At 44.3% G+C, this 15,372-nt stretch overlaps 1 protein-coding gene across 1 annotated transcript in view; it reads right to left on the bottom strand.

Moving 5' to 3' along the window:
• EGFLAM (EGF like, fibronectin type III and laminin G domains) overlaps positions 1 to 15,372 on the bottom strand; it is a 354,680-nt gene that overhangs the window by 110,520 nt on the left and 228,788 nt on the right. The window contains exons 8-9 of the mRNA XM_063961208.1: positions 9,610 to 9,710; positions 321 to 699 (exon numbers count right to left, since the gene is read on the bottom strand). Coding sequence (XP_063817278.1) covers positions 321 to 699; positions 9,610 to 9,710 — 480 coding nt within the window. The remainder of the gene's footprint in view (positions 1 to 320; positions 700 to 9,609; positions 9,711 to 15,372) is intronic.

Raw genomic sequence — 15,372 nt, 5'->3', positions numbered from 1 at the left:
GACTTTGTATGCAAGCATCAGATCTGAATGTGCGGATGTGGATTTCTCAGCATAAATCCCGGCAGCTGCAACATTTTTTCACATCTGCTGCATATGCAGATGCAGCAGCAACACGATTAGTGTCTACCCCTGCATCAGGCCTGTAGAGAAGAACAGCATTTTCAAAACCATTGAGTGAATCACTTGTCTGTCCCGCATATGGCCATGACGTACGTTTCACCGGCAGAATTTACCCTTTAAGTGTTCTCAGCCCAGGTGATGGATGTCTGCTGCAAATTAATGATCTGTGATTTCTATGTAAGTGATAATCAGGAACTTACCATCTTGACAGGTCTCTCCTCCTCTCCCTAGGTTACAGTGGCACTGCGAGCCGCCGCGGTCATAGTCATTGAGACAGAAGCTATCGGCAGGACAGGCGGTTTCCTCGCATGTTAGATCAAACAACCTGGGGGGAAACACCAAGCCTGTTTTCCTAGCTTGCTTCGAGGTGGTTGCTCTAACTGTGGTAGTAGTGGGGACAGGGGTGGTGCTCGTTGTCCAGGGGGTGGTCTGTGATGGTTTTGCTGTCAAAGCCGATGTCACAGGGACAGCAACAGTGGTGGTTCGTAGAGGAACTATCTTTGTATATATCCCTGGAGTCACCTTTGTCTCAATCACAAACTTCGTGTTGCCCCGTTTTATGGGCGGAAGTGGTTTGACCTGGGGAAACATTAACATAGTTTTACAAGATGTGATACCTAGAAAACAAAAGAGGAATAACTATAGAATAAAATAATGTGCACTATACAGAGTATTTGAGTTTGTCCAATTACTGACAAAAACTCCCTATTAAAAGGGTTAGCGTTGGTGATTGCTGGTAAGGATTGCTGGCATTTTCAGATTTTACATGCGCTATTTACCAAGACCGCTGTGATACTCGTATTTTGCTTACACCATCTTAGGATAATAATGTTTTGATAAAGAAAATATACTTTCTCAGGAGGTAAGTGTTTACTATAATGGTAGCAAAGCCGGGGCTCCGGAGCGATAAGTAACCCTTATGGCTCTGGATATTTCTCACAGTGACATAGCGATATATTAAATGTCATTTTCTTTATAACTGTGATAAGTCTGTGAATAAATACATTTCTATATTATTTATGTTCTTCCTTTTCAAGACATGTACAGACTTCATCATAATACACAGTCGGAAAAAAAAATGAAGATCAATCTAGGTGAGAGAATGATCTGGGCAGAGGTTAAAGTGAGCCTTAACGGGGCGGAACTGCGTTCTATCAGTTCCATTTGGAGACGGAGCCAGTTCCGACTCCTCTCAGGCTCACCTAACCCAGGAGGGCGATGTCGGGCGCCCGTTGAGATTGTGTTACCAGCGGCTGCCGGAGGCCGGAGCTCACTGCTGAGCTCCGGCTTCCGGCTCAGGCAGTGTGCGGCTGGATGACGCTATGGGAGAGACATCATGACGTCTCTCTCATAGTTCCGAGGAGCGGGCAGCCAGATGGAGGGCAGCGCGGTCCGGAAGCAGGAGTGGGGCTGGTGAGTATAGTGTTTGGGTTTTTTTTGTGTGTGTGTGTGTTTAAACGGTGCTACTATGGGCCACATCTGCTGGGGGCATCTGGGGCATAACTACAGGGGCACATCTACTGGGGCATAACTAATGGAGGCACATCTACTAAAGCATAACTACAGAGGGCACATCTACTGGGGCATAACTACAGGGGCACATCTACTGGGGGCTTAACTAATGGGGGCACATCTACTGGGGCACTTCTGACTGGGGGCATAACTACTGGGGGCAAATCTACTGGGGACATAACTACGGAGGCATTACTACTGGGGGCAATACTACACGGTGGCATTACCACTGGGGGCATTACTACTGGGGGCAATACTAATGAGGGCATTGCATAGGGGGCGCTTAATAAGGAGCATCACTCCTGTGGACATAAGGGGCACTACTACTGGGAGCACTGTGTAAGGGGCACCAATACTATGGGCACTACCACTACAGTGGACATTGCATAAGGGGCACTACTACTGAGGGTATTGTAAAAAGGGCAATACTGCTGTGAGCACTACGTGTATTTGTTTTGAGACCATGCCCTTTTGCGGTGCGCGCACTCCATTTATTTCACAGGCGTGTGTGTGTGTGTGTGTGGGGGGGGGGGGGTGAGTTACACCACCTCTCTAGGACCACTTTAAGCTGGATATGGGGCTGGGGCTTTCTCTTTCTCTCAAGAGTTCTATCCAACCCAGGGGCAAACGCAGGATTTACTTGGGGGGGTTTCTATACACACACATTTACACGTTTGTATATACAGTATATAATGCAGCAAGTTGGCGGCATGAAAAATTGCCTTTATTATCCTACATTTCGGGGTGAGCCCATCATCACCCGTGAAATATAGGATAGGAAATGCTACTCTCTTAACTTCACTATAAAAGTCTCTAAGTACCACCAACTTGCTGCATTATATTGGCACATCAGCTCCCTGGAGGGCACTGGAGCATCCATACAGTACCTGGATTTTTTACTGTTAACAGTAAGTACTGGATGATTGCATAAAAAAACACACAGTATGTTTATATATATAAAAACAGCTTAAATCATAGAATTTGGGGGTCATTTTGATCCCATAGTATTATTAACCTCAATAACCATAATTTACACTCATTTCTAGTCTATTCTGAACACCTCACAATATTTTTTTTAGTCCTAAAATTTGCACCGAGGTCGCTGGTTGACTAAGCTAAGTGGCCAACAGAAACACCTGGCCCATCTAGGAGTGGCACTGCAGTGTCAGGCAGGATGGCAGATTAAAAAAATTGTCCCCAAACAGCACATGATGCAAAGAAAAAAAGAGGCGCAATGAGGTAGCTGTGTGACTAAGCTAAGCGACCCAAGTGGCCGACACAAACACCTGGCCCATCTAGGAGTAGCACTGCAATGTCAGACAGGATGGCAGATTAAAAAAATTGTCCCCAAACAGCACATGATGCAAAGAAAAAAAGAGGCGCAATGAGGTAGCTGTGTGACTAAGCTAAGCGACCCAAGTGGCCGACACAAACACCTGGCCCATCTAGGAGTGGCACTGCAGTGTCAGACAGGATGGCACTTCAAAAAAATAGTCCCCAAACAGCACATGATGCAAAGAAAAAAAGATGATATTTCATCTTCCTCGCAAAGCACTGTTGGACAGTCAATTGCTTATTGGAAGTAGTACAAGTGGTCTTCCAACTTCCCCTCTGGGATGACGATTGACTCCCAGCAGCAACAACAGCAGCGCCAGCAGCAGTAGGCGTTACACTCAAGGATGCATCGGAGGAATCCTAGGCAGGAGAGGACTCGTCAGACTTGACAGTGACATGGCCTGCAGGACTATTGGCTTTCCTGTCTAAGGAGGAAATTGACACTGAGGGAGTTGGTGGTGTGGTTTGCAGGAGCTTGGTTACAAGAGGAAGGGATTTAGTTGGCAGTGGACTTCTTCCGCTGTCACCCAAAGTTTTTAAACTTGTCAATGACTTCTGATGAATGTGCTCCAGGTGACGTATAAGGGAGGATGTTCCTAGGTGGTTAACGTCCTTACCCCTACTTATTACAGCTTGACAAAGGCAACACACGGCTTGACACCAGTTGTCCGCATTTCTGTTGAAATAATTCCACACCGAAGAGGTGATTTTTTTTTTGTATTTTGACCAGGCATGTCAATGGCCATATTCGTCCCACGGACAACAGGTGTTTCCCCGTGTGCCTGACTTAAAGAAACCACCTCACCATCAGAATCCTCGTCAATTTCCTCCCCAGGGCCAGCAACACCCATATCCTCATCCTGGTGTACTTCAACAGTGACATCTTCAATTTGACTATCAGGAACTGGACTGCGGGTGCTCCTTCCAGCACTTGCAGGGGGCGTGCAAATGGTGGAAGGCGCCACCTCTTCCCGTCCAGTGTTGGGAAGGTCAGGCATCGCAACCGACACAATTGGACTCTCCTTGGGGATTTGTGATTTAGAAGAACGCACAGGTCTTTGCTGTGCTTTTGCCATCTTAAGTCTTTTAAGTTTTCTAGCAGGAGGATGAGTGCTTCCATCCTCATGTGAAGCTGACCCACTAGTCATGAGGAACATAGGAGCGGGCCTCAGCCGTTCCTTGCCACTCCGTGTCGTAAATGGCATATTGGCAAGTTTACGCTTCTCCTCAGACGATTTTAATTTTGATTTTTGGGTCACTTTACTGAACTTTTGTTTTTTGGATTTTACATGCTCTCTACTATGACATTGGGCATCGGCCTTGGCAGATGACGATGGCATTTCATCGTCTCGACCATGACTAGTGGCAGCAGCTTCAGCATGAGGTGGAAGTGGATCTTGATCTTTCCCTATTTTACCCTCCACATTTTTGTTCTCCATTTTTTAATGTGTGGAATTATATGCCAGTAATATATTTATCAATAGCAATGGCCTACTACTATATATACTGCGCACAAAAACTTAAACGCACCACAGGTATGGATGGATAGTATACTTGACGACACAGAGGTAGGTAGAGCAGTGGCCTACTGTACCGTACTGCTATATATTATATATACTGGTGGTCAGCAAACTGTGCAAAACTGAAATGCACCACAGGTATGGATGGATAGTATACTTGACGACACAGAGGTAGGTAGAGCAGTGGCCTACTGTACCATACTGCTATATATTATATATACTGGTGGTCAGCAAACTGTGCAAAACTGAAATGCACCACAGGTATGGATGGATAGTATACTTGACGATACAGAGGTAGGTAGAGCAGTGGCCTACTGTACCGTACTGCTATATATTATATACTGGTGGTCAGCAAACTGTGCAAAACTGAAATGCACCACAGGTATGGATGGATAGTATACTTGACGACACAGAGGTAGGTAGAGCAGTGGCCTACTGTACCGTACTGCTATATATTATAAACTGGTGGTCAGCAAACTGTGCAAAACTGAAATGCACCACAGGTATGGATGGATAGTATACTTGACGACACAGAGGTAGGTAGAGCAGTGGCCTTCTGTACCGTACTGCTATATATTATATGCTGGTGGTCAGCAAACTGCAAAACTGAAATGCACCACAGGTATGGATGGATAGTATACTTGACGACACAGGGGTAGGTAGAGCAGTGGCCTACTGTACCGTACTGCTATATATTATATACTGGTGGTCAGCAAACTGTGCAAAACTGAAATGCACCACAGGTATGGATGGATAGTATACTTGACGATACAGAGGTAGGTAGAGCAGTGGCCTACTGTATCGTACTGCTATATATTATATACTGGTGGTCAGCAAACTGTGCAAAACTGAAATGCACCACAGGTATGGATGGATAGTATACTTGACGACACAGAGGTAGGTAGAGCAGTGGCCTTCTGTACCGTACTGCTATATATTATATACTGGTGGTCAGCAAACCGTGCAAAACTGAAATGCACCACAGGTATGGATGGATAGTTTACTTGACGACACAGAGGTAGAGCAGTGGACTACTGTACCGTACTGCTATATATATATATAGTTATACTGGTGGTCAGCAAAATTCTGCACTGTCCTACTACTATATACTACAATGCAGCACAGATATGGAGCGTTTTTCAGGCAGAGAACGTATAATACTGGTGGTCACTGGTCAGCAAAACTCTGCACTGTCCTCCTACTATATAATACTGCCGGTCCCCAGTCCCCACAATAAAGCAATTAGCACACTGAGCACAGATATTTGCAGCACACTGAGCACAGATATGGAGCGTTTTTCAGGCAGAGAACGTAGATATTTGCACTTGCAGCACACTGAGCACAGATATTTGCAGCACACTGAGCACAGATATTTGCAGCACACTGAGCACAGATATTTGCAGCCCACTGAACATAGAAACTGAGAGGACGCCAGCCACGTCCTCTCACAATCATCTCCAATGCACGAGTGAAAAATGGCGGCGACACGCGGCTCCTTATATAGAATACGAATCTCACGAGAATCCGACCGCGGGATGATGACAATCGGGTGCGCTTGGGTTAACCGAGCAAGGCGGGAGGATCCGAGTTGCTCGGACCCGTGCAAAATTAGGTGAAGTTCGGGCGGGTTCGGATCCCGAGGATCCGAACCCGCTCATCACTAACACACACACTTATAAATTGCACACATACATACAGTATACTGTATAATGTGCCACCACACATAGGGGGTATTCTGAGTTGATCGCAGCAGCAAGTTTGTTAGCAATTGGGCAAAACCATGTGCACTGCAGGGGGGACAGATATAACATGTGCAGAGATAGTTAGATTTGGGTGGGTTATTTTGTTTCTGTGCAGGGTAAATATTGGCTGCTTTATTTTTATACTGCAATTTTGATTTCAGTTTGAATACACCCCACCCAAATCTAACTCTCTCTGCACATGTTATATCTGCCCCCCCCCCCCCCCCCCCCCCTGCAGTACACATGGTTTTGCCCAACTGCTAACAAAATTCCTGCTGCGATCAACTTGGAATTAGGCCCATACTTTACATTCATACAAACATACTGTAAGCTCACATGCCTGGGGCTGAGATGAGGAGACGGGCATCCACGGCAGAGCAGAATGTGAGGATGTGGGAACTGAGCATGCACAACAGCTCCTGTTCTACGCTCCTCCGTCCGGACACCCAGTGCAGAGAGCTCTGTCGGCCAGAGCTCCCTGCATCAGCGGTGGCGATCGCGGTAGCGGTTTTAATTGAGATGGAGACACAGCTGGCTCCATCTCTGAAGAAAAAAAAAATTTCCAACGATCAGGGGGGGTTTCTGGGTAACCAGAAACCCCCCCTGCGTGCGCTACTGAACCCCTCCCAGTCAATTTGGTTTGAATGAAATTGACCCTAGCTGATGCTTTTTCATATTTAATGGCCCCTCCATGTAATTTGGATTCAGTATCATGTGTTAGTTGGTTCTGTATTTTATCTATTTTTTGCCGGTCTTTCTGTATGCACAATTGAATGTACAATTATTTGCATTCCCTGCTGCCTGACCCTGTTTGTCCCTTCCCTTTTTCTTCTTTCTGTATCCCATCCCCATAAATTTGTTTACATTCTTTACGATAAAAATGACTGGTGTTAAAAAAAAAATGAAAAAATGAAAAAAACAAATGACAGTGATGTACTGTAACATACAAATATAGAGTTATTGTTCCTGATTCCCATACACACACTTGCTGAATTAATCCTAAAAAGTAGGAATTTGGTTTTCTCTTAATCCTTTGTTAAACAAATAGCATCTGTCACATCGCTCCATATATGTGTATAATAATACAGTATGTAGAAATTGTAGACAGTATGTAGAAACTATCTAGGTAGACAGTTAATAGTTTGTCAGCATATGGTCGATACGCATTAGGGCGACAGGTACTAAAGATCGACAGTGCTTAAGGCCGACAGGTACAAAATGTTGAGCGGTTCAAAAGGTCGACATGACATTGGTAGACACACAAATGGTTGACCCCCTTTTTTTTCCACATGTTTTCACAGCATTTGCTTGATTAACTATCTACTTGGACTACGATTGGGAATAGTTACCTGTGGCGAGCGAAGCAAGCAACCTTGCCTGAAACGAGTCGGCAACCCCCCACCCCCCAAAAAAAGTGTCGACCATTATTGTGTCGACTGTTGTCATATCGACCTTTGAACCTCTCGACCTAATGCATGTCAACCACATGTGGTCGACCTATTGACTGTCTACCTAGACAATATAGATCTGTTATACCACTGTAGAAATCTTCCTTTTGGAATACAAGTCACAGTGCTTGAACTGTAAAGAATCCGATTTCTTAATCTACTAAAAAAATATGACCGGTGGTCTAGTGACGGCGGTTGCAGAGAGGATTTATTCACAAAGTGATTAACAGTCAGGGACCATTGGGGGCGATTACAGGGAGTGGCTGCAAATACGCAGGCGCATACATCTCTGAATCAGGCCCCATATTTTTAAATAACTACTTTAATTCTTAGTAGCTCAATCAAGTTTTTCTACTTAACGACGTGTCATGTTAGGAGCCGGTTACAGAACACATTTTCATTCGACTTTTAAATAAAAACCATCACATTCATTATATCATACTAGGAAACCCGGTGACCCCCTGAGCTACTGTAGCAGCTAATGTATCTCTTCTGTATGTCACTATAGACAGTGAATTAGGTCACGTCTATGCCTCAATAGATACTGGCCACGCACATGGTCTTGGTAAAGGTTGTAGGCACTGGACAGAAACTTTGAATCAATTCTGTACATATATTTTATGTCGAAAGGATCCCCCATGGGGACTGTCACTGTCTTCTGCTGCCACAAAACCCTTCCCTGGTGTACATCTGAGGTTCCAAATGCGCAGTGGCTGAGAGACCCACTCTGAGCATCTTTAGATGACGGCAGATTCTCCATCTGAGTATGCAATTCTTTCACATTCAAAATGTGTCCGCATTGGGACCTGCGTGTGCAGTAAGTCAGAATGAGGCCCATGTTGTGTAGAATATTTGCCATTACTGTAAGGCTATGTGCACAAGGGTGCCAGTCATTTCTGGTTTTCCTCTATTGTGTTTTACAACAACTGAATAGTGGAAGAGTGATTCCCTGTCCCTGTTCTGTCCTCCTGCTTGGAAAGTATGCATTCCATGGGAGACACTCCTCCGTTCTGCGGCAAAAAATGGGATGAAGGGCAAGGCCTTGGAACCTTGGTCCTAATTCAGAACCGGTCGCTGCAAGGGCAGCGATCGCAGGCTGAAGCACTATGTGGTGCGCGGCCGCACTGCCTGATTGAAAGTGAAAGCATCTCACTGGTGCGGTCGCCTCTGCCTGATTGAAAGGCAGGGGAGGTCGCGGGCGCGTCGCCGGCGTTGGGGGGGGACATGTCATGGTATTGGTGGGGCACGGTCCGGACAACGCAGGCGTCTCCGGACCATTGCTGGGACGGGCTGCTTCGGCTGCGTGATGTCACATTCGGCTGCGTGATGTAGGCTGTGTAGGCACGGAGCTATTCGCCAGAGGTGAAAGCATTGGGGCTGTGCGATACTTTCGCACCTCCGCGGAGGGGGCGGGGGGCTGGCATGCGGGGCGGCCCCTCGCATGTCAGAGATTTTGATCGTAGATGTGCGCTTATCACACATCTATGATCAGCTCTGAATTAGGCCCCTTGTCTCTGACCATTTAGTAATCTGTCCCTTTACTGTATTGCCCTGTGAGGATGTCCTGGAACTTCCACAACACATCAGCAAAACGCGTGATGCACCCCACTAATGACTCACCCCACCACTCATAACTAGGAGCGCGTGACTGGTGCTGCCACCCAGGACACAAGGTATCCTTGTTTATCTCTACAGCACCAATTATATTATGCAGGGCTGTATCTAAATGCATACTGAAAAAATGCAATATATACTGTAAAATTATGGATTTTGAAATGGATTCCCTACCCATTTGGTTCTTCTAGAAACTAGCTGGGAGGCGTCCACCCACAGGGTCACCATAAACCCCCCAAAAACATCATGCCCATGTCTTTTTTGTTTCTGTGAAAGTGCAAAACCAGTAAAACTAGAATATACAGCAAACGTACTTACGTCATCTATATAGATATCATAATCTGAATCATCAACGTTATATCCATCGTCATCACTTGTTTTAGGGTCTGTTACGTATCCAGATCCCAACTCGTCTGTGCCTGGAACAAAAGATAAACAATTTATATATAATGAATCATAATGCACCGTGTATTAGTCTACATTGTACCACAGGCTACACCGTGACGTGTACTTTGAAAAACTAAGGGGTCTATTTACTAAGCCCTGGATGGAGATAAAGTGGATGGAAATAAAGTCCTAGCCAATCAACTCCTAACTGCCAAGTTACAGGCTGTGTTTGAAAAATGACAGTTGGGAGCTGATTGGCTGGTACTTTATCTCCATCAAGGCTTAGTAAATAGACTCCCAAGTGGTTGGTAACCGTCTGTTTTTTCATCACCACAACAAACTCCCAGCTGGATGCTGCCACAAATCCCGTTTCTACCACTGCCAAATCATATGGACAGCTGAGGTCTCTCTTGAATGGTATAAAAATGGCGACTATGGGGGAGATGTATCAAAACTCGGAGAGAGATAAAGGGGCAGATTTATTAAGCTCGGTGAAGCGATAAAGTGGAAGGTGATAAAGTACCAGCCAATCAGCTCCTAACTACCATGTCACAGGCTGGGTTTGAAAAATGACAGTTAGGAGCTAACTGGCTGGTCCTTTATCACCTTCCAATTTATCACTTCACCGAGCTTAATAAATTTGCCCCAAAGTACCAACCAATCAGCTCCTAACTGTCATTTTGCACCCAGCCATAACATGGCAGTTAGAATTCAATCCCTCCCCAATGGATGAAGCTTCACCATCTGTGACAATTTTTTAATTGATGGATGTTAAGATCCTCATCTCTTTGAAACATCTTTTACATTTTGTACAGTAGCAGCTCAGAAATATATTGGGACAGAGAAACATTTCAGATTTTTTTAAATCAATACAATGAGCATTGACACTGAATTCAATTACACCATCTATAATAGGCATTGTGCTTGGCAAGGACATAACGATTGCTTTAAAAGCCTGATCGATGTAGGCATCACCCCTCCACCCCACTCCTCATATTTAAATCCCACTATTTATAACCTTGTTTTCACTCGTGGTGCTTTTTCAAATAGTTGCGAAGGATTGAAAGACAAAAACAGCTATAATTGCATAGAACGCAGGTTCCCAGAACTTAGGGCAAATTACATCTGTTTTCAGATTGATGCAACTGATCTGAAAACACTTAATTACAGAGAAATGGCACATTTGCAGCGAATGTAGACACAACTATTAAAGTAGACATAATAAATTGAATGAGAATGTTCAATATAAGTAGATGAAATAATTTGATAATCATAATAATACAAAGATTTGAAACGCTGCATTTATTGATGTTTAAGGAAAATATAAAGATAATGAAATATTAGTAAACAATGCAATTTTTTAACTATTGTATTTAGAGTTATGGTTTATCACTTTCAATTACTAATTTTTTTTATCGTTGCCAGGCCAGTTACATGTCTGCAGCAACTAACAATCTGTATTACTGCTTATTACAGCTATATGGAATGTTGTACTGTACCACTGCAATTTTTAAATTTGAACCACCAGGGGAGCTTTGCATGAAATGACAACTGTCACCCCTTAACAGCAGCTCCAAGCATTGTTATTTTTTCCTAATTATTTCAGGGGGCGTGGCCACATCTCCTCATTTGGCCACACCCCCAGCACCTGGGACCTGCCCATATCTGCTACTGAGGCCCTGCTTGGAAGATAGTGGTTGAATGGGGGAGACGCAGCCATAGCCAGATTAAGGGGGGGGAGCGCAGGGTATATTCTACCCTGGGCCCCCTCTTTCAGCCCCCCCATCAGGGCCCCGCCCCAGCCGGTGCACACTAACATCACTAGCTCTCCCTCTTGTGCAGCAGTAGAACCAGGCAGCCAGAATACGAGCAGGCCAGTATGCAGTGCAGGCAGATACACAGACTATCAGGTTTCATGAGCTATCAACAGAGCTTCCCTACCAGAGGAGAGATAGGAGGGGGAGAGAGCTGTAAGTGACCCAGGAATCCCAGCTTCTTCCCCTCCCGTCTAGGTGTTTGGGTCTTGTGTAACCTGTTATCTAATGAGAGCATTCGGGTCTAGAGAGAGAGACACAGAGACAGTACTCCTGAGTCCTGTCCCAGTGTGTACAGAGGCTGCTGCTATTCTTGCATATGACAAGATAAATTCTAGATTTTATTTTTCTATCTGTATTTTAAGGATGTTTAAGTTGTCTTTGTTCCGCTACAAGATAACTTTATAAAATAGTTGCCTCTCAATTAGGTGGAGCTATAAACAGTGCCCAGGAATTATTAAACTATTAGTTGAAATCTAATATACACCGTTGGTTTAAATTTAATATACACAATTCATACCTCCCAATATTACCCATTACAGAAGGGACACAATGCTCTTTATCTGGATTTCCCTTTTTAATTTATGATTGCAATAACGTGTGTTGAAATACCTCTCTTATCAATTAAATAGTTCAACACAGATGATGGCAATCTTATATTAAGAGGAATGTCCAGGTAGAGAGCATTTTGTCCCTCCTGACAAGTGTCATGTTGGAAGGTATGCACAATCTTATATACACCCCGTTCCTCCTCCCGGGCCCCCCTGTCTTAAATGCCCTGCCCCCCAGGCATAATCCAGCCCTGGCCACAGCTGCAGGGAGCTCAGTCTGTGGGAGATCCTGTTAGGTTCACCAATCACAGTCTGAGCCAGTGTGGATGGGGAAAGTGTGGGCAGTCGAGTGAGGCTACCCTGTTTCTTCCTGCAGCCATGGATAGGTGATCCTGTGAGGTTCGTCCTTCAGTGTGGCCCAGGGGGGAAGGATAGGAGGGAGCCGAGGGGCCAGCACTGTGCTTCCTGACTCCAGCGGCTGCCAGAAAATCACCTTCCAGGAGCCGCTAATGGCTCCTGGAAGATGCAACTCTGTCAGGGAAAGCCCAGCTTGGCATGGTCACATCTCATGAAACTACATCATGCAAAGGGATAGAAGAGGAGAAGATCGGGGATGAGCTGCCTCCACTGTGATGATTTTGAGAGAGATCTAGCGGTGCATGCAGGGGGGTTTCTGAGTACCCAGATGGATAGATTTTTTTAAAATTTGTTTTTGAGACTGAGACTTAATCTCTATGATTGATAACGTACAGTTGATATGCGCACCTTCAGTTAAATCCCCCCCCCCCCCCCCTCCACATCAGTATGCTATACAGGGGACTCAAACTCTCAACCTAATAGAACATAGTCAGACACTTGACACATGACGCTATTTAATCCAACATAGGAAACCATGTCCCCTTCATGGCATATTTAACATTGTGTATTTTAAATACAGTGGGATCTAACCAAAAGTTATTATTAACACGGTGCACACAAACTCCACTATTACTGATAGCTCACAAGTTTAGCTATACCATTAAAACCATCCGTCTAATATTGTGTAGGTCTCCATCGTGCTACTAAAAAAACTGTGACCTGATAAAGCATGGACTGCACAAGACCTCTGAAGGTGTCCTGTGGTATCTGAAAATGTTAGCAGGCAGCAGAGCCTTAATGTCTTGTAAGTTGTGAGTTGGGGCCTCCATGGCTCATAATTGTTTTTCCAGCACATCCCACAGATGCTCAATCAGAGTGAAATCGAGTTCAAGGTGTTGACTTGGCCTCAAAATTCCACCGATGTCATATTCCTCAAACCATTCCTGAACAATTTATGCAGTGTGGCAGAAAACATTATCCTACTGAAAGAGGTCACAGCCATCAGGGAATATCGTTGTCATGGAGGAGTGTACTTGGTCTGTGACAATGTTTAGGTAGATGGTACTTGTCACATGCAGATGAATGACAGGACCAAAGGTTTCCCAGCAAAATATTGACCAGAGCGTCACACTGCCTCAGCAGACTTTCATCCTAGTGTCATCTCTACTCCAGGTAAACACGCACACTCACATACATCCATCTGCCCAACTTACCTTCCACACTGCAGATAGGTGCTTCTACTATCTCTTCAGGTTAATTATCTCTCTTTCTCCACATGGATGTCCCAAGTTCAAAACAAAACTCTACCATTTTCCCTCAAATCTCCAATATTATAATTTCCTTAGTGTCCAAGCCTTTGGTGTCGCTGTTGGCTTGGGTTTATTTGTTAGATTCTCTTCAGTAATGGTCTGGGGAGTTTTATCAGAGGATTGGGAATGTGTGCAATCTTGGTGTGCCCACTTAAACACACATATTTACTTGAAGAAAATAGTTCTGGCGCATACCCCGAAGGCAATATCACTGGTAAAATGCACCATTTTTCTGGTGGTTTCTTCACCATGTTTCTGAAGAAGGCTCAGGGAAAATGGAGCTGGTGGCCACAGGGCACTTTCAGTAAATTAACCAGATTAACAATGGGGCAAAATGGAACTACAGCCCTAGACCTCCACATAAAAATAATCCCATCTTCTCAACAGCCTAATGATGACCATACGCTAGAAGTATTAAAACTGTATTTCTATTTTTCTCATAAAATAATGCATTTTTCCTACTTTTTTGTATTTCTGGAAATATTGACGCTATTGGTGCAGGGGGTGTACATGCTAACATGGTAGTGGCCACACCCACACATCTCTGGCCACACCCACACAACACTAGCCACACCCACACAGCACTTGTCACAGCTCCTCCTCTCCTACCTTGATCATTTTCAGTCCCAGGCCTGTGGGTTCCTTAAATAGCCGTGGTGCAGGGGGTGTTATATTATACTATAGCTATGCTGGTGGCACTCGTAGAATGTTGGCCATCCAGATAAAACTTGTAGGACATACTTTATAAAAGTACAAAGCACGGCTGCAAGCTTGTTTTTTTCCTTACATTCTTTTTTTTCCTTGTTTTGTTTGCGGTGCCTGAAATAACAATTGTCACTGGGGAGTTTTACCAGTCCCCAAACACACAAATATCTTCTACCATTTCTCTTGAAATGAAAATCAGTCTCCGGGGAAACACAATACTATGTCGCAGAATCTTCAGGGATCACATTTTTAATAATCAAACTCTTCCGTGCTAAATTCATCACAGCCTTGAGCAAATGTACCAAAAGTTTTGTATGATTTCATTTGCAAACAATCAGAGGCCACACTTGCCTGTGTGTTCCCTTTCTAGAGTGTAAATAGGTAATTTGCTTTGTGGTGCTGGTGTATTTTATGAAGGTGGTTGAATAATGAATTGCATCTGGAAAAAACAAGGACGCTTCCACCTTCTTTTTATTTGTTCTCGTAAAAAAGAAATTGTACAAAGTTGTGTTATTTATTTTCAATTTGGGACTTATTTGTGACTGCCTGCAGATACAATCTTAGTGGCCTAAGTGTACCTGACAGATGAAAGCACCACTTGTTTAAAGGGACACTATAAATATATTTTAACTTATCCTTAATAATTTTTAGCTTTCATGAACTTACTTCCTGGTGGTCAGCCTTATACTGCCCCCTACAGCTAGCTGCATGGCAAAAGGTTTTTCCTTGCAACATATCATTATAATGGAGAAGATTCAGTCCCAGTCCTGTTAAATGAGTGGGAGTGGCTAGCTTAGTGCTGTCATGGCGGACAGTTTCAGAGCTCAGTAGACAGCAGTGATGGACTATTAATGTTCTCTGCTCCTATGTGCCTGCTGCAACCTCTCCTGTGTCCATATTGTCGAAGTCAAAAAAATATTACATAGAGAACATACAAACTACACACATATAAGTCGC

Source organism: Pseudophryne corroboree, chromosome 1 (genome assembly GCF_028390025.1).
Source record: "Pseudophryne corroboree isolate aPseCor3 chromosome 1, aPseCor3.hap2, whole genome shotgun sequence".
NCBI classification, from domain to species: domain Eukaryota; kingdom Metazoa; phylum Chordata; class Amphibia; order Anura; family Myobatrachidae; genus Pseudophryne; species Pseudophryne corroboree.
Note: the sequence above shows the minus strand (reverse complement) of the source record. Positions and strands in the feature narration are given on the sequence as shown.